This window comes from Scyliorhinus canicula, chromosome 2 (assembly GCF_902713615.1).
Source record: "Scyliorhinus canicula chromosome 2, sScyCan1.1, whole genome shotgun sequence".
Taxonomy (NCBI): Eukaryota; Metazoa; Chordata; class Chondrichthyes; order Carcharhiniformes; family Scyliorhinidae; genus Scyliorhinus; species Scyliorhinus canicula.
Genome location: NC_052147.1, coordinates 89,691,750 through 89,716,873, shown reverse-complemented (window position 1 = coordinate 89,716,873; position 25,124 = coordinate 89,691,750). Strand labels below are relative to the sequence as shown.

Genomic DNA, 25,124 nt, shown 5'->3' with positions numbered 1-25,124 from the left:
CCTTCTTTAGCACCATGTCAGCGATTCTTAACATTGATCTGGAGCCTTGTCCGATGGTGGCCATTTTCGGGGTGTTGGACTCATCGGGCCTGCAGACCAGGGTAAAGGCAGATATTTTTGCCTTTGCCTCACTGAGAGTTCTGCTGGGATGGAGATCTTCTGCTCAGCCCAGCGCCTCGGCCTAGTTGGGTGAACTCATGGAATTTCTATATTTGGAAAAGGTCAAGTACATCGTTGGGAGATCGATGGAGTGGTTCTACCTGAGATGACGGCCATTCATCTCATACTTTAAAGAATTAGTCACCATCTCAGCTGTTAGAAGGCAGGGGGTGTGGGAGGGAATGGGAGGGGCAGTTATTATTGTTGGGAGTAGGTTATTTTTGTTGGACTGGGAGAAGTTAAGATCGGCTATGGGATCCTTTTGATTTTTTTAATATCACAATACTGTACTATTGGGCTGGTTGATGCTGATGTCGTGTTTATTATCAATGAAACATTTTTAATAAAAACATTTTTTTTTAAAAAAAGAACTGTGACTTCCTTGATGGAACAGCCACCTCAGTTGCCAAGACAAGATCACAAGTTACTGGAACGACCAGCCAGGTTATTCGAAGAAAACAGAAAATCTATTTCTCTCGGTACTGACCTTGGTAAACCCTTGCCAAGCTCCTGCTTCTTTTTAGCAACCTGTTGGATGACTTGATCCCAGTTGACGTGACGGCGTGACACATTCAGCAGTTGGCGCAAAGTTGGCTTCAGGCCAGATTCCTTTTCTGATTCACTCTTTCTTTGGCTCCCAATGCTTCGAATGCGGCGTGCAATGTTGAGATTTGGTTCGGGGGCATGAGTCCCAGGTCTTGACTTTGCGTTGATGTGGCGGGTCAGATCTCTCTGCACCGAGGTGGGAAGTCCGAGTTTGTTGAGTTCAGTCAGAAGATGGCTGGAGCTTTGAGCCCCTTCATTCTGCAGCTCCGAGTCAGAGGAACAATTATCAATAGTTTTGCTGTGTACAGCGCTTTGAATCTCATTGTCACTTTTGGTTTCAAGCATTGTGAAGGAGAAGGTGGTTGGCGATTGAACACCACTCTCTGAAGCGCAGAAAGCCTTGTAATCACTTTTTGTGGTTGAGAGTTCAGAATTCACAGCATGCTGAGTACATAATACAGCCATTTGTCGTTTCACTGTATCTGAACTTTGCTGTCCCTGACCTGAACAGGTGCCGGCAGAGTCCACATATGTAGCTAGCTTTATTTCTTCTGCAATGTCAGTAAATTCCTCTTCAGTCATTTCTCTGCAGCCCAAAAGTGTTTCCTTCATTTGGCTCCTATCAGCCGCTGTGGGCTGTGACTTGTGGGATGTTTTATTATTGCTATTTTTCCAGTTTTCCTTATTACCCTCTGTGGTCTGCCTACAACTTTCCCGCTGGTCATATTTCGCAGCCTCTGCCTGTCTGTGTTGCTTGTGCTCAGACTGACTGCACCTCAGTGCTTCCCTGGCACGCCTGAGCTCTTCGCTCAAACTGCTGCCCACATGGTATTTACTGTCATTGTTTGGCCTAGCCAGTGAAGGTTGTACAGTCAGGCTTCGGGTCGTTTGTGTTGAACGCTGAGCTCCTGATGCATTAGGTGCGCTATTTGGCTGGGATACAGTATTACTGGAAACATCTGGATGCTCACCATCCAAGGTGGGCGTGCTCAACCTCTTGCCACGTTCTGTACGACACAAAGGTTTATTTTCTCTCAAATTACTCTTAGAGTTTGGAATTAAAGCACAGAGCGAGATTTCAGGAGGAGGAAACAGTTTGCTGCGAAGCGTGACAGGATCTTGACTCTCACCTTTGTCCATTGCTTTGTTTTCATTCTCAGAAGTACTTCTTTGCTGAGTCAGGGAACTTGAACATTCATTTGGTTCTTCACTGACCTTCTCAGGGACTGAGGCAACACTGCTCTCGTTTTGTGTTTCAAGATCTTTCGATTGATGCGTCGTACAACCATTCCTTGAAACATCACTACTTTTGCTTCTTGTCCCAGGATCCTTGGCTGCCACAGGCAGTTCTGCAGATTTGAGAGATCGGTAAGGGGCCCATCGATACCTCTTATCCCTCGATGGGCTCAAGCTCTTACCCCCACTCTGATCATCTTTACTCGGTGTGTTTTCCTTTTGCACAAAACTCAACATTCCTTCATTTGGCACATCATCGGTGGTGAAATCCATGCCGTAGTCCTGAAAGCTGTAATCGTTCAGGTTCCACATGTTCGCTGAATCACCTCTGCTGTCAGTTGGCCGTCTCCAGCTTTGTGCTTTCTCCCAGGCATGCCAGTCTCTTGCACTTCGACTGTCCATTTTGTTCAACTTGTACACTTTCCCTTTACTCCACTTCCTATCCAGCTTCTCTGCAGAGTTGTTTTTATTGCAAGGCTGGAATCTTGAATTTGGATGATTGGTTGTGTAGTGAGTTTGTTTGTTCCCATTGCTGTTGGAATTGGCATTCCACATGGATGCTCCTCCTTGGCTTTTGGGGTGCCAATTAGCCACTCCCCCAGGCCCATTGGAATGCCAGTTATGTTTCGAATGCCAATTAGGTGAGCCTCCCGTGCCATTCAAATGCCAGCTGTGAGATCCCCTTGAACCTGATGAATGTCGGTTCAAAGGACCTCCTGAATTGGTCTTCCAAGGGCAATGCTGAAACACACTCGATCTACAACTCGCATAATCACGTGACTCCCAATCCCGCTCGCCATTTTCATGGTGCCACGGTGACTGATTATATTTGCGCTCAGGCTCAGGGTATGCCTGTCTATCTTCCCGTGTCCTCCTATATCGCCTGTCATCATTGTCTGTTGCCTGGTTCCCCGGTGTGGAAGCATCATTCTTTCTACATGAACAAATACCAAAATAAAACACAACCACATTGAATTATGCAATATACAGCTCACAAGGAGGCCAGTTTATCACACTTTTCATCAGCTCTTCAACCATTTCCTGTCGTTTCTAGCAAATTTTATTTTTCCTTTCCAAATACTGATCCAATAGTCCTCTAAAAAAATGATGTTAACAATCTCTGCTTAGCAACAACCTATTTAAAGCATGTCATGGTCTAAATCCCTAGAGTTAAAACAATGGTTAACTTTTAAGACCACTTCAATCCTCATTAAGGTCATTTGCCCACAGCTTTCAAACTGATTGTGGCTCCCTACCTTCCTGCATTTGACTACCGGTCTAAGAGTCAGCACTTGCTTCAGCACAGCCTCCATAAACTCACTCCTCTCAATCATTCCACTCTTTCTATTAAAAACCCTCAAAATCCACCTTTCTATCCAAACCTGTAGTCTCTCCCAAGACCAAATGTTGCATTCTCACAGTTTTTCTATTGGCATGAATGCTGGACTTTGCACGAAAATGTTTTAAGTAAAACAGTGAATTCTGGAAATGAATGTAAAATTTGCATTCCTGATAAACATGCAATCTGGTTGCCATGGGGAAAAACGTGAATAGAAAGCCATTGAGATGTGGGTGCCAATTTTAGCACCTTTCACAGTATCTCTCAGAACAAAGATCAGCTGCTGGACTTTGCAAGACAATGTTTTAAGTAAAACAGGAAAGGAATGTCAAATTTGCATTCCTGATGAACACCTCAGTTTGGAGAAATGTCCATGCGATCTGGTTGCCATGGGGAAAATCTTGAAGAGAAAGCCATTGAGACGTGTGTGCCAATTTTAGCACATTTCACAGTATCTCTCAGAATAAAGAACAGTTGCTGTTAAGAGGCAGGTAGGAGAAAAATTGGAACTCCCCCAGGAGCAGGTCTTCACTGCCTTATAAAGAACGGCGGGGAGAACTAAAGCACTCTATGGATAAAAGTGCTTATTTAGACATGTTTTGTTTGTGTTACTGAACACAAAACTTAACTTTTTTCTTTAGTTTGATGCATTAGTTGTTTGTTAATGTTTTAACAATGTTGATTTTAATTTGTTACAGCGAAAGTCTTAAAAAGTGAAATCTTGTCCTTCAGTTCTTTCTGTTGGTCATTTGAGAAATTCATGTCTTTAAAAAAAGTGTTGGTCTCTACAGGGGTCAAAATACTTCAAAGATCATAGTGGCACTTTGTACTTAGTTGTTGCTGTCTATATAGTGAGGCAATCCATTGCCTGTATTGACTCTGGTTTCAAAATGTGTAGTTTTTGAGACAGTCTTCAATTGACACAGAAACCACATCTGCAGATTTTGTTCTTGGAGGGGGAGTTGTAATTTGGAATTCCTTGCTGTGATAGCAGACTTCTGAGAAATGTGGCTGTAGTTTAGGTTGATAGGAGATGGAAGTTGAGTGGTCAAATTTCAGGCAGTGGTCAGAACAGGCATGGCTGTTAAAATACAGTCTTTTAGCAGAAAGAGAACAATTCTGGGGTGATGGAGAGGCTGAGCATAAGACACCCAAGGTGGCTGTGGCACAGTTGGAGAACAACCAGTTTTGGGAGCAAAGCCATGAAGGATCTGAAAAGATGTGCCTTTTAGTGGACATTGTATCTGTGGAAGTGAGGGTTGGTAAAGTTGCTGTCAGATGGGACTTTGGGCCTAACTTCAATGTGAATAAAAGAACAAACTCTATCTGGGAAGAACAGATTTGTGGGACTCCGTGGCTGAAATTAATGCCATACGTGCTGGAGCGACTACTTGCAAAATCGTTGAGATCTATATTGTACGAGCTATTTAAAGTATAATTAATAGATTCTACTGAACACAACTTGCCTGTTATTTCATGATTAATTTATGCTGATTTTGCTTTGATTGTTACAGTGAAAGTTTAAAAAGTGAAACCATGTCCACTAGTTTTTTTCCATTGGGATGAATTAGGAAGTTTGTTTTTTATTTTAGGTTATTAGTCTCCACGGGAATCATAACAAGATTAAGGGCTCGTCCAGGAGATTGACTCCAGAAATAGAACAGTTTTGGGGTGATGGAGAGGTTGAGCATAAGACACCCAAGGTGGAAGGCTGTGGCACAGTTGGCATGAGGTTAATCCCAGAGTTGAGGGGGTTGGATTACAAGGAGAGGTTGAGTAGACTGGGACTGTACTCGTTGGAATTTAGAAGGATGCAGGGGGGATCTGATAGCAACATAAATTATGAAGGTTGTTTCCACTGGCGGGTGAAAGCAGAACGAGGGGCATAGCCTCAAAATAAGGGGAAGTAGATTTAGAACTGAGTTTAGGAGGAACTTCTTCACCCAAAGGGTTGTGAATCTATGGAATCCCTTGCCCAGTGAAGCAGTTGAGGCTCCTTCATTAAATGTTTTTAAGATAAAGATAGATAGTTTTTTGAAGAATAAAGGGGTTAAGGGTTATGGTGTTCAGGCCACAAAAGATCAGCCATGATCTAATTGAACGGCAGAGCAGGCTCGAGGGGCCAGATGGACTACTCCTGCTCCTAGTTCTTATGAGAACAACCAGTTTTGGGAGCAAAGCCATGAAGGAATTTTCACTGGAATTTCCCAGGATTAACAAACAAGATTTCCCGTTTACTTTTGCTGCATTTGCTGGGGAATCGGAGAGCAACTTGAATACCAAAAGTTCCTTGGAGAGAATGAATTTGCCTTTTAGTGCCTTGGTTAACTGTTTCAATGATAAATTGAAGGCTATAGCAGAGAAACGTAGACATTTAAGAAGAAAATAGGGTAAGAATTCTGTGGAATTTGAAAGAGAAAAGGAAATGGTGTTCAATAGGTGATACGGATAGGTCAAGACTGAACAAAACTTTGGGAATGTTAGCGGAATGGTTCCGGGGGAAGAAATTAAAAATAGTGTGCCTTTGGAAATACGTTCTGCCAGGTGGGACCTTAAAGAACATAAACTAAAGGATGTTGCAGTAGTGTCAGAGGATTCAAACATATTAACAGATTCCACTCAGAGAGATAAGTGGCTTGATGATAAAAATAAATCTGTCTGTATTGAGAAATATGCACTTTTCACAATGTGAAACTCTGGATGAGAAGTACATAAGAACATAAGAACATAAGAACTAGGAGCAGGAGTAGGCCATCTGGCCCCTCGAGCCTGCTCTGCCATTCAATTAGATCATGGCTGATCTTTTGTGGACTCAGCTCCACTTTCCGGCCCGAACACCATAACCCTTAATCCCTTTATTCTTCAAAAAACTATCTATCTTTACCTTAAAAACATGTAATGAAGGAGCCTCAACTGCTTCACTGGGCAAGGAATTCCATAGATTCACACCCTTTGGGTGAAGAAGTTCCTCCTAAACTCAGTCCTAAATCTACTTCCCCTTATTTTGAGGCTATGCCCCCTAGTTCTGCTGTCACCCGCCAGTGGAAACAACCTGCCCGCATCTATCCTATCTATTCCCTTCATAATTTTAAATATTTCTATAAGATCCCCCCGCATCCTTCTAAATTCCAACGAGTACAGTCCCAGTCTACTCAACCTCTCCTCATAATCCAACCCCTTCAGCTCTGGGATTAACCTAGTGAATCTCCTCTGCACACCCTCCAGCGCCAGTACGTCCTTTCTCAAGTAAGGAGACCAAAACTGAACACAATACTCCAGGTGTGGCCGCACTAACACCTTATACAATTGCAACATAACCTCCCTAGTCTTAAACTCCATCCCTCTAGCAATGAAGGACAAAATTCCATTTGCCTTCTTAATCACCTGTTGCACTTGTAAACCAACCTTCTGTGACTCATGCACTAGCACACCCAAGTCTCTCTGAACAGCGGCATGCTTTAATATTTTATCGTTTAAATAATAATCCCGTTTGCTGTTATTCCTACCAAAATGGATAACCTCGCATTTGTCAACATTGTATTCCATCAGACCCAAGCCCATTCACTTAACCTATCCAAATCCCTCTGCAGACTTCCAGTATCCTCTGCACTTTTCGCTTTACCACTCATCTTAGTGTCATCTGCAAACTTGGACACATTGCCCTTGGTCCCCAACTCCAAATCATCAATGTAAATTGTGAACAATTGTGGGCCCAACACGTATCCCTGAGGGACACCACTAGCTACTGATTGCCAACCAGAGAAACACCCATTTATCCCAACTCTTTGCTTTCTATTAATTAACCAATCCTCTATCCATGCTACTACTTTACCCTTAATGCCATGCATCTTTATCTTATGCAGCAACCTTTTGTGTGGCACCTTGTCAAAGGCTTTCTGGAAATTCAGATATACCACATCCATCGGCTCCCCGTTATCTACTGCACTGGTAATGTCCTCAAAAAATTCCACTAAATTAGTTAGGCATGACCTGCCTTTTACGAACCCATGCTGCGTCTGCCCAATGGGACAATTTCTATCCAGATGCCTCGCAATTTCTTCCTTGATGATAGATTCCAGCATCTTCCCTATTACCGAAGTTAAACTCACTGGCCTATAATTTCCTGCTTTCTGCCTACCTCCTTTTTTAAACAGTGGCGTCACGTTTGCTAATTTCCAATCCACCGGGACCACCCCAGAGTCTAGTGAATTTCGGTAAATTATCACTAGTGCATCTGCAATTTCCCTAGCCATCTCTTTTAGCACTCTGGGATGCATTCCATCAGGGCCAGGAGACTTGTCTACCTTTAGCCCCATTAGCTTGCCCATCACTCCCTCCTTAGTGATAACAATCCTCTCAAGGTCCTCACCTGTCATAGCCTCATTTCTATCAGTCGCTGGCATGTTATTTGTGTCTTCCACTGTGAAGACCGACCCAAAAAACCTGTTCAGTTCCTCAGCCATTTCCTCATTTCCCATTATTAAAACTCCCTTCTCATCCTCTAAAGGACCAATATTTACCTTAGCCACGCTTTTTTGTCTTATATATTTGTAAAAATTTTTACTGTCTGTTTTTATATTCTGAGCAAGTTTACTCTCATACTCTATCTTACTCTTCTTTATAGCTTTTTTAGTAGCTTTCTGTTGCCCCCTAAAGATTTCCCAGTCCTCTAATCTCCCAGCAATCTTTGCCACTTTATATGCTTTTTCCTTCAATTTGATACTCTCCCTTATTTCCTTAGATATCCACGGTCGATTTTCCCTCTTTCTTCCGTCCTTCCTTTTTGTTGGTATAAACCTTTGCTGAGCACTGTGAAAAATCGCTTGGAAGGTTCTCCACTGTTCCTCAACTGTTCCACCATAAAGTCTTAGCTCCCAGTCTACCTTAGCTAGTTCTTCTCTCATCCCCTTGTAATCTCCTTTGTTTAAACACAAAACACTAGTATTTGATTTTACTTTCTCACCCTCCATCTGTATTTTAAATTCCACCATATTGTGATCGCTCCTTCCGAGAGGATCCCTAACTATGAGATCATGAATCAATCCTGTCTCATTACACAGGACAAGATCTAGGACCGCTTGTTCCCTCGTAGGTTCCATTACATACTGTTCTAGGAAACTATCGCGGATACATTCTATAAACTCCTCCTCACGGTTGCCTTGACCGACCTGGTTAAACCAATCGACATGTAGATTAAAATCCCCCATGATAACTGCTGTACCATTTCTACATGCATCAGTTATTTCTTTGTTTATTGCCTGCTCCACCATCTTGTTACTATTTGGTGGCTGATAGACTACTCCTACCAGTGACTTTTTCGCCTTACTATTCCTGATTTCCACCCAAATGGATTCAACCTTATCCTCCATAGCACCGATGTCATCCCTTACTATTGCCCGGATGTCATCCTTAAATAACAGAGCAACACCACCTCCCTTACCATCCACTCTGTCCTTCCGAATTGTTTGATACCCTCGGATATTTAACTCCCAGTCGTGAACATCCTTTAACCATGTTTCAGTAATGGCCACTAAATCATAGTCATTTACGATGATTTGTGCCACCAACTCATTTACTTTATTCCGAATACTACGAGCATTCAGGTAAAGTACACTTATGTTGGTTTTTTTACCTCTGTTTTGAATCTTAACATCTCCAGTTTTATTCCTTTTGTTATTACTGGGCCTATTCACTGTGCTCCCCTCAGTCACTGTACCTTGTACTGTCGCCCTTATGGATTTCTGACTATGTCTTCTCTGCCTTGCACTTTTCCCCTTACTTGCTTTGGTTTCTGTCCCTGCTTTACTACCTTCCAACTTCCAGCATTGGTTCCCATCCCCCTATGGCTGGAAGGGATCAATAGGCTATTTATGCCATACTAAAAAAGAACATGGTGAAGGCGGAGTGTTGGAAGCAAAACAAAATTAACACTTGTACAGTTTCATAGTGACTCCCCAAAAAATACTGTCATAGTTGGTAAAGTTTAAGATCAGGAGGTAATTTCTCCTATATTTATTGATAGTGAGTCAGGGTGTAGGTTAGAAGTTAGAGGAGTTTCCTTTTTGAGGATGAAGTGCCTCCACATTTGGCCAAGTGAGGCAGGCAAGTCAATTGTTATCCTTAGAGGTTAGCAGATGGCATGCATATCTCACCAGATAGTTCACTGAATGCAAAGAAACTTGTGCAGGATAGTGTTGGAAATTATTTACCCATTCCCTTGTACAGAGTTAATTTAAAATGTGACCTAGTCACTAATCCTGTAACTATTGGTGTTCCAATTTGCTTACTGAATTGTAGGTTTTTTGTTCAGAAATGGCTGGACTGGGGATACAGTGCTGACATTTCCAGTGGTTTCAGGAAAGCCTGCCAAGGTTGCTGAAACAAAGATTTTACAGGAAAAACGTATAAACAAAGACTCGAAAGAACCACTTGTTTTTTTTGCAAATCTGCTGACATTGATGTTTCCACAAAAGATGTATCACCTGCTTGCGAGTTTTAAAAATGACACTGGATCATCAAGTTGAGGGAGGAAAAATTAGTTGGAGAGAAATTGAAACAGCTTGAACTAAAAATGCAGAAAAAACATGAACATGTTGTGGCAAAGCAAACAGCAACAGTATCCAAAGCTAATTATAAAAAATGGAAGGGTCAGCTTTGAAAGAAATTGAGAAAGCTGCATCCTGCTCCAGATCTGCAGGAAAAAATATTTGTTTTAAAAAGTGAAATCTTGTCCATTGCTTTCTTCTGTTAGGGTTGCTTGGGAAGTTTGGTACTTTTAGGGTATCGTCATGGGGTTCACAACAATGTCCTTTCTTACTGATTAACTAACCAGTGTAAACAAACTTTTATTACATATCCATCGAAAATATTCCACAACTTTGAACACTTCTGTCAGATCTATCAGCGGCCCTCTTCCATTTTTCATCAAAATGATACAATTCAGTGACATGATAGGAACAGGAACTAGGTCTTTTCTCCTTTTGAGCCTGTTCCACAAACTCACCAGGTTCCACAAGAATGCTGACAACATCCAACTCCACCCTCACCACTGCCTCTGATTTGTCACTAAAATTGTTGGCATCCAGTATTGGATGAGCAGAGATTGCCCATTGAATACTGGAAAGACCAACGCCATTCACTTCAGTCCCCACCACAAACCCCATTCACTCTGTACCAATTCCATGCCTCTTCATGGCAACTGTTAAAGGGCAGCACGGTAGCATGGTGGTTAGCATAAATGCTTCACAGCTCCAGGGTCCCAGGTTCGATTCCCAGCTGGGTCACTGTCTGTGTGGAGTCTGCACGTCCTCCCCGTGTGTGCGTGGGTTTCCTCCGGGTGCTCCAGTTTCCTCCCACAGTCCAAAGATGTGCGGGTTAGGTGGATTGGCCATGCTAAATTGCCCGTAGTGTCCTAATAGTAAGGTTAAGGGGGGGAGAGTTGTTGGGTTACGGGTATAGGGTGGATACATGGGTTTGAGTAGGGTGATCATTGCTCGGCACAACATCGAGAGCCGAAGGGCCTGTTCTGTGCTGTACTGTTCTATGTTCTAAGGTTGAACCAGACCATTCTCAACCATGGCCTTTTTTCACCAGAGTGGAGCTTTGGTAATAGTAAGACCACCTACTTCCACATTCTGGAATATAAACACCTACTTCCACTTCTGTAACATCATCCATCCGTGTCCCTGCCTCAGCTTATCTGCTGCTAAAACCCTCACCTGTGCCATTATTACCTCAACACTTGATTATACCAATGCTCGCCTGGCTGACCTCCCACTTTGCACTCTCGATAAACTTTTATTTAAAAAGAATAAAAATTTGAAGTACCCAATTAATTTTTTTTCCAATTAAGGGGCAATTTAGTGTGGCCAATCCACCTATCATGCACATCTTTGGGTTGTGAATATAAGACCCACACAGACACGGAGAGCATGCAAACTCCACATGGACAGTGACCTGGGGCCGAGATAGATCCCGGGTCCTCTGCGCCGTGATGCAGCAGTGCTAACCAGTGCGGCACCGTGCCGCTTGCACTCTCGATAAACTTGAATTCATCCAAAACACCCATCGCCTCTGTGCTTGCTGACCTACAATGGTTCAGTCTGGCAACATTCCAATTTTCTAATTCTCATCCTGCTTTTGAAATCCTTCCATAGCTTTGCTCCTCCTGCAACCCCACACAATCTCATATCTTTAATAATCACTGTTCTGCCATTGCCTTCAGCTGTTTAGGTCTTAAGTTCCGAAACTCCTTCCCTAAACCCCTCCATCGCTCTCTACTCCTTTAAGGCGATCCTTAAAATCAATATCTTTGAACAAGTTTTTGGTTACCTGTCCTAACATTCCATGTGAATTTGTGTCAGGTTTTGCTTAACAACACATTTGAGAATCACTTTGGAATATTTTACTACGTTAAAGGTGGTATATAAATCTATTTTGCTCTTTTTCTCACACTAAATATTTTCTCTGGTTCAGATCACCTAGAACCAGAGATTATCAGTACCTACCTAGTCATATGACGATGCGACCAGGGGACTAACAATAAGATCCTCTGCTAACCTAGCTCACTCAGCTAAATCGCTGGCTTTTAAAGCAGACCAAGCAGGCCAGCAGCACGGTTCAATTCCCGTACCAGCCTCTCCGGACAGGCGCCGGAATGTGGCGACTAGGGGCTTTTCACAGTAACTTCATTGAAGCCTACTCGTGACAATAAGCGATTTTCATTTTTCATATCCTCACATGTAATCATAGAATCCCCACAGTGCTGAAGGGGGCCATCCGGCCCATTGAGTTTGCACCAACCCTCCAAGAGAGCACCCTACCTAAGCCCACTTCACCGCTCTATCCCTGTAACCTCACAGAAGCTGGACATCGTTAGACACAAAGGGGCATTTTAGCATAGGCAATCCACCTAACCTGCACATCTTTGGACAGGGAGGAAACCAGGGAACCCATAGGAAGCCCACGCAGACTCGGGGAGAAAGTGCAAATTCCACACAGACAATCACCCATTGAACCTGGATCCCTGATGATGTGAGGCAGCAGTGCTAACCACTGTGCCATCCTTGAAAATGTCTATTTTCTGCCTGTAGAGCAGTCTGACTCGCTCTCTAGTGAGCCAAAGGCATTTAAGCCAACAAACTAGTTTATGCTGCCTGTAACACATAACAAACAATTCCCGAAAACTATTGACCAATACATACTACTCTTTGTAAAAAAAAAAGCACAAAAGCTACTGTACCCCCGACCACCAACTGCTCTATCAATGCAAGTGACATTTCTAATGTTCAATAAAGAACTGAAAATAAACGTCAAAGCCTCAGCCTCTGCCAATTGGTTTGGTGAGCTGAATTTGGATTGTGCTGTCTGAGAATGTGCTGCAACCGGGATCCAATTTCCCCATAGTATATAAAGACTGCGAAGTCAGCTGGACTGCTGGAATATTTTTCGTTTAGCTTCTAGCAATTTCTAACTGGACCTTTTTCAAACATATTTCAAGAAAGCCTAGAGGACACATTTCAAAAGTTCTCCTCAGGTAACATTATAGTGCTGACCCATCGGAGGACCCTTAAATGATATTCAAACCGCTGTTTAAAAGGAACGCTCTTATTGAGGGTGGAGAGTGGGGTTCAGTCTGAGCTTGGGGAATGGCAGCATTGCTGGATGTATGCTCAGAGTCTCTCACTTTAATTGACAGCCTTTGTTACATTAATTATTTCTGCTGCATTAATCATAATCAAGGGCAAATGAAAATGATATGCTACAAGACTAGTCCAATGAAGCCTATCCCACCGACTGCCACATCAGTAGCACAAAATACAAATGCACCAATGACAAGCAAATAAATGCATTGTTTACCAATACCCACTTAAGTGAACTGTCCATTAAAACAGCCCTAGGAATTGCAAATGGGATTCAGCCAACCACCTATATTTCTCTGTAACTTTATAGAACCATAGAACAGTATAGCACAGAACAGGCCCTTCGGCCCTCGATGTTGTGCCGAGCAATGATCACCCTACTCAAACCCACATATCCACCCTATACCCGTAACCCAACAACCCCCCCCTCCTTTAACCTTACTTTTTAGGACGCTACGGGCAATTTAGCATGGCCAATCCACCTAACCCGCACATCTTTGGACTGTGGGAGGAAACCGGAGCACCCGGAGGAAACCCACGCACACACGGGGAGGACGTGCAGACTCCACACAGACAGTGACCCAGCCGGGAATCGAACCTGGGACCCTGGAGCTGTGAAGCATTTATGCTAACCACCATGCTACCTAGTTATACCAGTTATCAAGACGCTTTTTCAATTAGCAATGCCACCCTCAGCTATCGCTGCAGCTGATTATCTTAAGCTATGTGAGCAGTGGGCTTACCCTTTTTGTTCTTTTCGTTGCCGGATCAGTTGAACAAGCTCCTTATCAAAATATTCCTCATCTTTTCCGTCGTCCTTCTGGTTCTCTCCTCTCTCCTGGGTGTCCACCTTCTCTTTATGGAGCTGGCTGGAGATGTGCTTAGCATAGGCCGAGAGGCCCACCACAGTCACCCTGCAGATTCGGCATTCGTGTTTGCAGTCCCTGTCGAAAGAGGGAGACAGTGGAGACTGAATCGTACCGACAGGCATTTTAGAATGAGCTGGAGTGTTAAAGCAGGATTGGGGGGGGGGGGGGGGGGGGGGGGGGGTACAGGGCCTGGGGGGAGGGAGGTGCAGGGGATCAGGGGGTGGTTACACCATCCCCGGCTCTTTTAACTTAACATTTATTTTTGGTGGTTGCAGCAGGCCATGCTTCTGCTGCCTTCCCCTGCACCGAGGTGACTGCACTCCCCCCGACAGAGCAGGAAGAGTGAAAGTCACCCAGGACTTCAAGCACATGCTTAGCAGGCAGTCCAGGCAGATAACGTCAGGTCAGCTGGTGTGAGACAGCCCTGGCAACTGTTTCCTTATTTAATTGCGCCCTTTGCTAATTCCAACTTTAGAGAGCTGCCACCAATGGTAGGCCTGTTACTAAAGCCAGCCCAGTTTAGCAGTATTGCCTGGAATGTTGAGAGGGTGGATCTTATGACAGCTGCCAGGATGCGTAGTATGAAACACTGCTTTATTTGGAGAACCAGAGGCTTTATTTTTTTTTTTTTGCTGATGCCAGATGACATCAAACATGACAGTTGTTGTTAACATCTGCTGTACCATCTGCGATTCCTTCCTTAATACAGCACACATGTGCTGTCCTAAGGAGGAAAGTTTTTTTTTTTTTTAAAAGGGCACCATACATGGGACTTCCAACTGGTAAGGTGGTTAACAGGTCAGACAGGCAAGTTTGTTTACTCCAGTTGGACAATTGCCCTACTTGGCTGCCCCCAGCCAGCCTATCCATCCCGTACCAGTTCCCCACCTGCCCCCATCAATCGGTATCCTGCCTGCCCCACATTGACCTCTGTCCCCTTCCACCACTGACCCCTCACCGCCACCCTGTCCCCCTCCGCTGCAACCCCTGTCCTCCTCCTACCGCCGCCCTACATACCCCTCGCCTTCTCACTGAACAATGATGAAAGGGTTTTAATTGATCAGCATATTCACAAGAGTCACCAAGAAATCTAACTGGGAATTAAGAAATTTTGGATGGAGACTTGAGTGTAGCATAAACACCTACATTGGCTGGTTGAACCAAATGTTCTGTTTCTGTGACAAATAGAAATATGGGAGCAGGACTAGGTAATTTAGCCCACCGAGCATCCTCTGCCATTCAATACGATTCTGGCTGGTCGGACACTTCAATGGATAGTCTACGTGGTCCTAGCTACCTCAGTATTCTACCTAACATGTACCTCTGTGCCCCAGTATCTCTAGATGCCGCCCCCCCCCCCCCCCCCCCCCCCCCCCCCCCCCCAACAATCAACTGGCTTGTTGCCATTGTTCCTTTCCCTGCCTGTTCCCCGCCCAATGCACCTCACCTCTAACTCTGTACCCAATTTTGCCCCATATCTCGATCCCCAATCTCACCGCCACTCTGTATTCCATTGTGTTTCGGTATCCCACTGGTCTTAACCCCGTGTTTATGCACTCTAGCTGGAATCACCACTGTTATCTCTGCAGTCAGTCTGGCCCTGGAAACCTGCATCCCTCCACCACCCACCCTCAATCCCATCCCCCCTGCTCCCATCTCCATGTATCTCAGTATCCCTGGATTCAAATTTCCATTTCCCACGCTGTATCTCTACAATTCGCCTGCTCCCTGTGACAGCCCCCCCCCCCCCCCCCGTCTCTGTCTGTACTCACCCTGTTTCCCTGCATCTGTCTCTGTACTCACCCTGTTTCCCTGCATCTGGTAACTCACCTGCCACACGCCATTCCATAACTCTGCAGCTTCCCCCAGTAAATCTGCCTGCTCACCAGCTCCGCATTCTGCATGTGCTTCGCCTCTATATCCCATCTGTCAGCCCTCCTTTTCCATTTTCTCTTATCCCAGATGCCTCCTTGAATCGGAATGCTGCTTGCCCTCCCCACAAGGTGTTCCTGTATCCCACCCATCCCCCAGCAAAAATATAGGCAATTTTGGTGCTACAGAACGTATTGTCAAAATTCTTAACTTGGGGCAAAATCTTGCCTAAATTAGGGTATTTAGGAACAGCCAAGTTAATCACGCCAGCTCACTTCATTTCGAAGTTCTTCACATTTTATTCAATTTCAGTGTCAAAGTCTTTTGGCTCCAGTCCTTCCATTCTCGGTAGATATTTTTCTAGCCTTGTGCAGCAAGACCAGAAGGATTCAGGTTCCACTCCTGGTCTATGCTGCACCATCTGCTCTAAGTGAGGGCCTTCACAATTGGCCTTAGAACTCTAGAGTCAGGAAAAGAATCAGCAGCACTCCTGTTCAGTTCTGTTAGAAGTGCACTTGAGGACTGGGAACTACATGTGGCTGTGATGCCCAGACAGTTGAATATCCAGCCAACATCTATCTAGACTCCAGTGATCACTGGTCACCTGGAGAAAGAAGCCAGAAAGCCATGGTATCATTCTCTGCGAAGTGGTGAGGAATGGGCTGGGGTGAATGTAGGATGAAAGTAGCACATTTACGCTGTGCTGCCATTGAAGATTGCAGCTTATAGAATTCTTAGGATATGCATGAAGAATCTGTTTAGCTTATGGCACCCGTGCAAAAATTGCAGTTACCTACTGTCAGTTGGTACCAGTCTCCATAGAATCCCTACAGTGCAGAAGGTCATTTCATAGAATCATAGAATTTACAGTGGAGGTGGCCATTCAGCCCATCGAGTCTGCACCGGCCCTGGGAAGGAGCACCCTACCTAAGCCCATACCTCTGCCCTATCCCTGGTACCCCAGCTAACCTTTTTTGGACACTAATTTATCATGGCCAATACACCGATGCTGCACATGTTTGGACTGTGGGAGGAAACCGGAGCACACGTGTAGCCACCTGGGGTGGCCACGTCCCGATTTCAAAATGGATACTCGCAAAGAGTGCTGGGAAAAATGGACAGCACTAGAAAAACAAGCAGGTGCAAGGTTTCCTGTGTATTGGAACCTGCAGAACCCAGACAGAACTGAAACTACTACCCATTAGCATAGTAATGAGCTATCTCCGGGGATAAAAAGAAACATTGAAACAATCGGTACCAGGACAGACTTCCCGGTGCCAGTGGAAGCTAAAACAAAGGCAGGCCAACTGTTACATAGAGCCCACCCAACGATCAGGGAACAACCCCGTTATTGGAGAAAATCGATATGAACGATTGGGACATGGTCCAATTAATTGGGACCAAGTCCAGGGTCCGCCCAGAAGGGCGCAAAACCCCTGGGGGCTATAAACAGAGTCCCCAAGGTCAGAACGCTCTCTTGGAAGAACTCTTAGAAGCTCTTGAGAACTCTTAGCTTCTCCACCTTCACCTTGGCATTTGGCTCTCAGCGACGAGAGGCCCGCCAAGCACCAGCCAAGTAAGTCTAAAGTCAACGCACGCTACGAGGTAGACGCTCCTAGCTAATATTCTATACCAGTTCGAAGCCAGCAGCATCAGAACCGGACAACGGCCATTGTTCCTCTGACTGAGTGGGCCACTCGAAGCTAAGTATAGGCTTTTAGTAGTAGTTGTAGTTTAGTGAGTAGAGTTTGCGCATGAGTAATAAGTGACTGTGTGTGTAAATAAATGTGTATTGATTTCAAACTTACTAACTGGTGTATCGAGTCATTGATCAGTATTCGGTTTGAACCTTGTGGTGGTATCAGAAAGATACCTGGCGACTCTTGAGCAAAGGTAATTAAAACAGAGCAAATTAAGGGAAAGCATAACGAGCAACACACGGAGGAAACCCACGTAGACACAGGGTGAGTGTGCAAACTCCACACAGACAGTCACCCAAGGCCGGAATCGAACCCGGGTCCCTGGCACTGTGAAAACCGTGCTAACCACTTTCAAAGGATGAAGGTTCAAGCCCCACTCCAGTGATTCAAGCATGTTGGCTAACATGCCTGTATTTAACTGAGGCAGTGTTGCACTCTCAGCTGAGGAAAGCTAAGTGCCCAAATAACCAGAAGAGACAGGAGGAACTTTTTTTTAAACACTGTGTCATGATGACCTGGAATGTACTTCCTGAGAGGGACCAATGAAACTGAGTTACTGTCTGCCCTCTCAGATGGACATAATAGATTCATTGGCACTATTTGAAGTATTGTAAACTCCCCCCAGTATCCTGCACAATACACGTCACCCAACTGAGTGCTTAAACAGATTATTTGGTCATTATCTCATTGCTGTTGGTGGACAGCTCCTCGCCATTCATTCTAGTGCCTCTACAGCAATCGGTTGACCAGAATTCGTTTTAAAGGGGGGAGGAAATTAGATTAGTCTAAAGACAGCACCTCCGACTGCGCTCCTTCGATAATGTGCCCGTCTCTAAAATGAGACTCAATTCACAAGTTTTTGGCTCAGAGTAAGTGCGCTAGCACTGAACTATGGCTGGCACTTTGGACAGTTTATCCATTGAGGTGCTCCAATGGTCGCAGGTTCCATACACGGCTGTGCCCACCTCTATCTGTTGCCGCTGTACATGGTCACCTCCCCCCTCATTTTTCCCCCGATCCAAAGCCTGAGCTGCACAACCCTGTTCTGCAGACACGGTGGAAATGGGTTTTACAGAAAGAAAGCTGCAATTTTTACCTTCCTTTAAGATTCTCAAGTTCCCTGTGATGCAGCATGCTCCTCATATGTTCATCCATCTCCTGTAATAAACATATATACTCGTTTTTAACCTTTCTTTTGTTACCTGTTTATCAATTATGGACATACATTGTTGGAGGAAGTTGTTTCTGCACTTCCCTCGATTGCATTTAACCAAATTAATCACTCCCACCAGGATGCTCTGAATTTGACTCTCGGACGGGGATATGACAATTGACATCAAGTTGGCTAGATTAGGGGAAGGATAAAAATAAATAAAATCAGCAAAACATTCTGGCTTTTCCCACCGTCCAGTCACCCTCGCTGGATATGATCTGGACAGGTTGGGCGAGTGGGCAAATCAATGGCAGATGCAGTATAATTTGGATAAGTGTGAGGTTATTCACTTTGGAAGCAAAAACAGAAAGGCAGATTATTACCTGAACGGTTGTAAATTGGGAGAGGGGAGTGCGCAGCGGGACCTGGGTGTCCTTGTGCACCATTCGCTGAAGGTAAGCATGCAGGTGCAGCAGGCGGTAAAGAAGGCTAATGGTATGCTGGCCTTCATTGCGAGAGGTTTCGAGTACAGGAGCAGGAATGTGTTGTTGCAATTATACAGGGTCTTGGTGAGGCCACATCTGGAATATTGTGTGCAGTTTTGGTCTCCTTTTCTGAGGAAGGATGTTGTTGCGCTCAAAGGAGTGCAGCGAAGGTTTCCAAGGCTGATTCCAGGAATGGCTGGATTATGGTATGAGGAGAGATTGACTAGGTTAGGATTGTTCTCACTAGAGTGTAGAAGAATGAGGGCGAATCTCATCGAGACTTATAAAATTCTAACAGGACTAGACAGGGTAGATGCAGGGAGGATGTTCCCGATGGTGGGTGTGTCCAGAACCAGGGGTCACAGTCTGAGGATTCAGGGTAAACCATTTCATACAGAGATGAGGAGACATTTCTTCTCCCAAAGAATGGTGAGTCTGTGGAATTCATTACCACAGGAAGTAGTTGATGCTAAAACATTGAATCTATTCAAGAGGCGGCTAGATATCGCACCTGGGGAGAATGGGATCAAAGACTATGGAGAGAAAGCAGGATTGGGCTATTGAGTTGGATGATCAGCCATGATCATGATGAATGGCGGAGCAGGCTCGAAGGGCCAAAAGGCCTCCTCCTGCTCCTATCTTCTATGTATCTATGACAATGCTGGGTGAGGACAGATTGTGGTCACATTCTGACAACCAATCCTCTCCACAGCAATTATCCTGTTCACACTCAAGGTCTACAGTCCCAAATAAAGAAGACATCTTAGTGAAGAACTCCATTGAACTTCAGCAACACAGTACACTCCAATACAGTGCATTGGGAGGAGGTGCGAAAGTAGAAGATAGGAACTAAGAGCAGAAGGGGCAAGAACAGTCTACCCAAGCAGGTTCTCATAAAACAGATATTGCTTTTAACATTAACCCTCGGTATGAGAATGTCACTGAAAAGGCCAGTTTTTATTGCCCATCAGAAGGTTTTAGGGGAATTTAGGGGCAGCACGGTAGCATGGTGGTCAGCATAAATGCTTCACAGCTCCAGGGTCCCAGGTTCGGTTCCCGGCTGGGTCACTGTCTGTGCGGAGTCTGCACGTTCTCCCCATGTGTGCGTGGGTTTCCTCCGGGTGCTCCGGTTTCCTCCCACAGTCCAAAGATGTGCAGGTTAGGTGGATTGGCCAGGCTAAATTGCCCGTAGTGTCCTAAAAAGTAAGGTTAAAGGGGGGTTGTTGGGTTACGGGTATAGGGTGGATACGTGGGTTTGAGTAGGGTGATCATTGCTCGGCACAACATCGAGGGCCGAAGGGCCTGTTCTGTGCTGTACTGTTCTGTGTTCTATGTTCTAAGGTGGAGGCGAGCCGTCTCCTTGAATCACTGCAATTCAATTCTGAATATTTCTGGAATTAATTGCTGTCTTAATGACTTGTGACCAACTAAAAAGCCGTGCTTTCTGGAGCTGGCTTCCCCAACTAACTGCTGAACATCACAAAGTTAAAACACAAACATTCAGCTCATTCACTCCAACACCACATGTTCCCCTATCAACATTTAATTATTTTATGAACCAGTTTTTATCTCCACCACACCATCAGAAAGTCTGTATTGATTAGTCAGAATTTAATTGCTAACAGAGCTAAATTTCCCTTCCACTAATTTGACTCTGCATCCCTCAACCAACTCTTCAGTTTGGTTTAAATATTTTTCAGATTTCCTTTTCCGTATCATTTATTGACTTATATAGCACTCTGTCAAGCTTGAAAAAGACGAGTAACTCTATTCTCTGCTCATTTAAAAAAAAATTCCAATTAAGGGGCAATTTAGCGTGGCCAATCCACCTACCCTGCACATCTTTGGGCTGTGGGGGGTGAGACGTGCAGAGACACGGAGAGAATGTGCAAACTCCACACAGACAGTGATTCGAGGCCGGGATCGAAACCGGTCTTCGACGCCGTGAGGCAGCGGTGCTAAACACTGAGCCATTGTGCTGCCCTATTCTCTGCTCATAACCCAGATCCCGGAGATTAGAAATCAGCCTCATGGCTCTTAGCTGCACAGGCTCTAGTGCCTGAACAAGCTGCAGTCCAACCGGCCCACTAGTATAGTTTGATCATAATTTCCTCTAACATGCATTGTACTGCTTTAGTAGTCAACATTGTGTCTCCTTTTAATTGATGGTCTGTATTAGTTGGACATATTGACCATTCCAGCTTTATCCTTAGCCATTCATTGAAAATGTTGTGTCTGTTGTTTCTCTTCAAACACCGTATACTTAATGTGCATTAAATCTTATGTGGTACTCTTCTGCCCACTTATGTATTTTGTCTAATTAATTCTGTCACTTCGGAGCTGCCTCCTCTGATTCCATTTGGCCCTCAAATTCACGCATCCTTTGCCAAAGTGAACACATCTGAACCAAAGTCACTGAAGTGAACTAGGGATTCCTTATGGTTTCAACAGTGTACTGCAGGAAGCGAGTCAAAATCCCCTCTTTCCCATCCTACCAACTAGACTGAACCTCTACCATCGAGCACCTTAACAGCCAAACTCTTGTAAGAACACAAGAATATCAATCCATAGCCAAAGCGTAACCAGGATATGTCTACCAAGGAATATGGAAGAGATGAAAACAGAAAGGAGAGTGACTTGACAAGAGAAGGACTGAGTCGAGTTACCGTTTTTGAGCTGTAAGTGCTGTGACACAAAATGCACTTCCTCTCTTTTCCCATTGTGGAGAACTTGACAGCAGTCAGTTCAAACCTGAAAAACACAATGGAAATTAAGTCGGAGGAAACAAAACTTTGTGCTTGTGATATAGCTGGCATCAGTTCCAACCCCTTTTCTGAAGAATGAGTGGCTATCATTTTTGTTGAAAGTCAAATTTCTTTGGAAAAAACATTTTACTTTGAAAACGGTTCCTCTGCTCATTCATGCATTTTAGATAACTTTGAGGAGTTTGTTGGTTTATAATTGGGCCTCACATTGTGAGGATACTTTTCAGGGTGTCTCTCAAAGAATAGGAGAATGCACACGGTGCACATGAGAGATGATTGCAGCCAGTACACAACGGGAATTTAATTTTAATGCTATCAGGTTATGTTTAACTAGATATCGGTCAGTAAAGATGTATTCTGCAGCAGAGAGATCTGAAGATCTGCTTGGTGAGAAATGTTGACCCAATAAAATATAGACTGGACGGGAGAAGTGGGATTGTTCTCCTTAGACATAATTGAAGCATTGAAAATGAAGGATTTTGATGGAGGAAGAAACTATTTACTTTTTCAGGTGAATCCGTACTCATCAGAGATTTAAAATTAACGGCAAAATAATTGGAGGAGAAATAAGGAGAAATTCCTGATACTAACACTGAGTTAAGGTCAGCAACACAGCCTGAAACTGTAATGGATTCCGATTCCCTAGGGATATTCAAAATGTAAATGGATATGAATGTGGGGGTTACAACTGGCCAGTAATTAGCCATACAATTACTGTGACTACAATTACTGTGACTACGAGAGCATGTCAGAAGCTGGGAATTCTGCTGCAAATAATTCACCTCCTGACTCCCCAAATTCTGTGGGTTACAACTGAAGAGAAACTGAACTGGACTAGCTGTGGCGAATAACTCACCTCCTTACTCCCCAAAACCTGTCCACCACCTACAAGGCACAAGTCAGAAGTGTGATGGAATACTTTCCACTTGCCTAGACGAGTGCAGCTCCAACAACACTCAAGAAGCTCAACACCATGTAGGACAAAGCAGCCCGCTTGATTGCACCCCCATCCACAAACATTCAAACCCTCCACCACTGATGAACATTGGCAGCCATGTATACTGCCTACAAGATGCACTGCAGTAACTCACCAAGGTTCCTTAGACAACACCTTCCAAACCCACAACCACTGCCATCTAGAAGGACAAGAGCAGCAAATACCTTCACTGTCACTGGGGCAATATCCTGAAATTCCATCCTAACAGCACTGTGAGTGTACCTACACCTCTGGGACTATAGCGATGCAAGAAAGCAGCTCACCACCACCTTCTGAAGGACAGCTAGGGATGTGCAACAAATGCTGGCCCTAGGCAGCGACACCCACATGCCGTTAAAGGATTTAAAAATTCCTGGCCTCCCTTGTGCATCAAAAATCTATCTAACCCAGCCTTAAATAAATTCCACGATCCAGCTTTTTATTGCTTTCTGGAGTTAACGACCCTCAGAGAAAATATTTCTCCAACTCCAAGTTCTTTCTCTTGCACAGGAGACTAAGACGTAGGGGAGGCGGTTTAAAAATAACACCTTAAAATTGAGACAAAGGTGAGGAGAAATGTATGACACCGGATAGCATAATAGCATGATTTCCTTGCCTCCCATAATCAACAGCCTGCTGACATAGATACATATATTGTATCTGACCTTCCTCTGGAGGCAGATATCTTGAAATCGGCTTGAATAATGCTCTCACGCAGTACACACTAAAGTACAGCTATCCTTATACTCAAAACATTCTCTGTCCTAAAAACCAATCTTTCATCCAAACTGACAACCTCCTCCCCTCCACCACGTTCCATGTTTTAATGTGGCCTTTTGTCAAATGCTATTTAAATTTTAAAAAATTTATTTTGTATTAAATACATTTAGAGTACCCAATTTTGTTTCCAATTAAGGGGCAATTTAGTGTGGCTAATCCACTTACCTTGCACATCTTTGGGTTGTGGAGGTGAGACCCACGCAGACAAGGGGAGAATGTGCAACCTCCACATGGACAGTTACCCGGGACCGGGATTGAACCCAGGTCCTCGGCGTCGTGCGTCAGCAGTGCTGACCACTGCGCCACCATGCTGCCCTTCAACTTTCTGTTACTTCAAAAAATTCAATTAGTCAGGTACTATCTACCCTTTACATATCTGCACTGGCTCTCCTTAATTAACTCAAATCTTTCATTTTGGGGTTTTCTTTTATTTTCACTGTCAGACTATACTCCTATTCTGTGTGTCTATAACTGGAGGTTACAGTGAAGTGCTATTCAAGTAGCAATGGGGGGTTGCTGCAAAGCATTCTGCACATCGTACCTTTTGGAGCCACATTGTCACTGATCAATCAAACTGTTGTCCTGGCTGATGACAAAGTTCTTGAATGTTGGCGTGGCTGGGCCCAGTGAACATTCAATCACACCCCTGATGAGCTTTGCATCTTGTGCAAGAACTTTAGAGATCAAGTGGAGTTAAGATGTGGATCCATCACAACTGAATAGTAGGGTGGAATGGGTTGAGGGATTGGAGTGGCCTATTCCTGTTCCAGTGGGCCATTTCTGCCCCAGAACTGGTTCCTTTAAACCAGAAATCTGAACCTACACCATCTTTCCTGTCCCATTCATCCGTGACAGATAACCTCTGCCCCAGAACTGGACCAAATCACCAAAGAATCTGAACTTCTCCCTCTTAAATCAATTTCCCTTCAAGCCAAGAGAGCACTTCTCCATTGAATAGCTCACAGCACAAATTCCTACCATGATCTTATGATATGTAACACTGAATTGCTGAAACGCCCTTTGCACGATCCCAGCTTTGTCTCTTCCAGTGTCACATGAACTACAACAACTGGCTGGTACCCTTTGTTCACCAAAGCTTTCAGACCAGTTCAGTAATACTCTTTACGCTGGCACCGAGCAAGTATATCATGACAAGAAGTTTCTGTAGCAACAAACAAAATGTCTGAATAGTCACCTTGAATCACATGACATTCATCAGACACAATACCTACCCCATCCTTAAGACAGTGCCTGGGTCAGAGCATATCGCTAAACAATGTCAATCAATAGTCAGTGCCTGGGTGAGAGTAGTTTACCAGGCACATCCATCAATAATCAGGGTGTAGATGAGTACACAGTATGCTGGAAAAACTCAGCAGGTCTGCCAGCATCTATTAAGAGAGAAACAGAGTTAACTATCAGAATTGAAGGGAGGGAGAAATGTCCACGGACTCAAAACATCAACATGTCTTTCCCAACAGATGCTGGCAGGCCTGCTGAGGATTTCCAGTGTCCTCTGCTCTTGTTTCACATTCCAGCATTCGCAGTAATTTGCTTATTGTAGGTTGAAGAGTATGTTGCCAGGCATCAAGTCAGGGTTTGG

At 44.4% G+C, this 25,124-nt stretch overlaps 1 protein-coding gene across 8 annotated transcripts in view; it reads right to left on the bottom strand.

The window, feature by feature from the left end:
• LOC119955860 (zinc finger protein 106-like) overlaps positions 1-25,124 on the bottom strand; it is a 131,809-nt gene that overhangs the window by 76,936 nt on the left and 29,749 nt on the right. For 3 of the 8 annotated variants that reach the window (XM_038782510.1, XM_038782518.1, XM_038782527.1), the window contains 4 exons: positions 21,667-21,751; positions 18,459-18,520; positions 13,665-13,865; positions 647-2,875 (listed from right to left, as the gene is read on the bottom strand). In XM_038782510.1, the coding sequence (XP_038638438.1) occupies positions 647-2,875; positions 13,665-13,865; positions 18,459-18,520; positions 21,667-21,720 (2,546 nt within the window). In that variant the 5' untranslated portion in view covers positions 21,721-21,751. Of the gene's footprint in view, positions 1-646; positions 2,876-13,664; positions 13,866-18,458; positions 18,521-21,666; positions 21,752-24,753; positions 24,913-25,124 lie in introns of all 8 variants that reach the window. The other 5 variants (XM_038782503.1, XM_038782543.1, XM_038782535.1 and 2 more) reach the window with 5 other exon arrangements.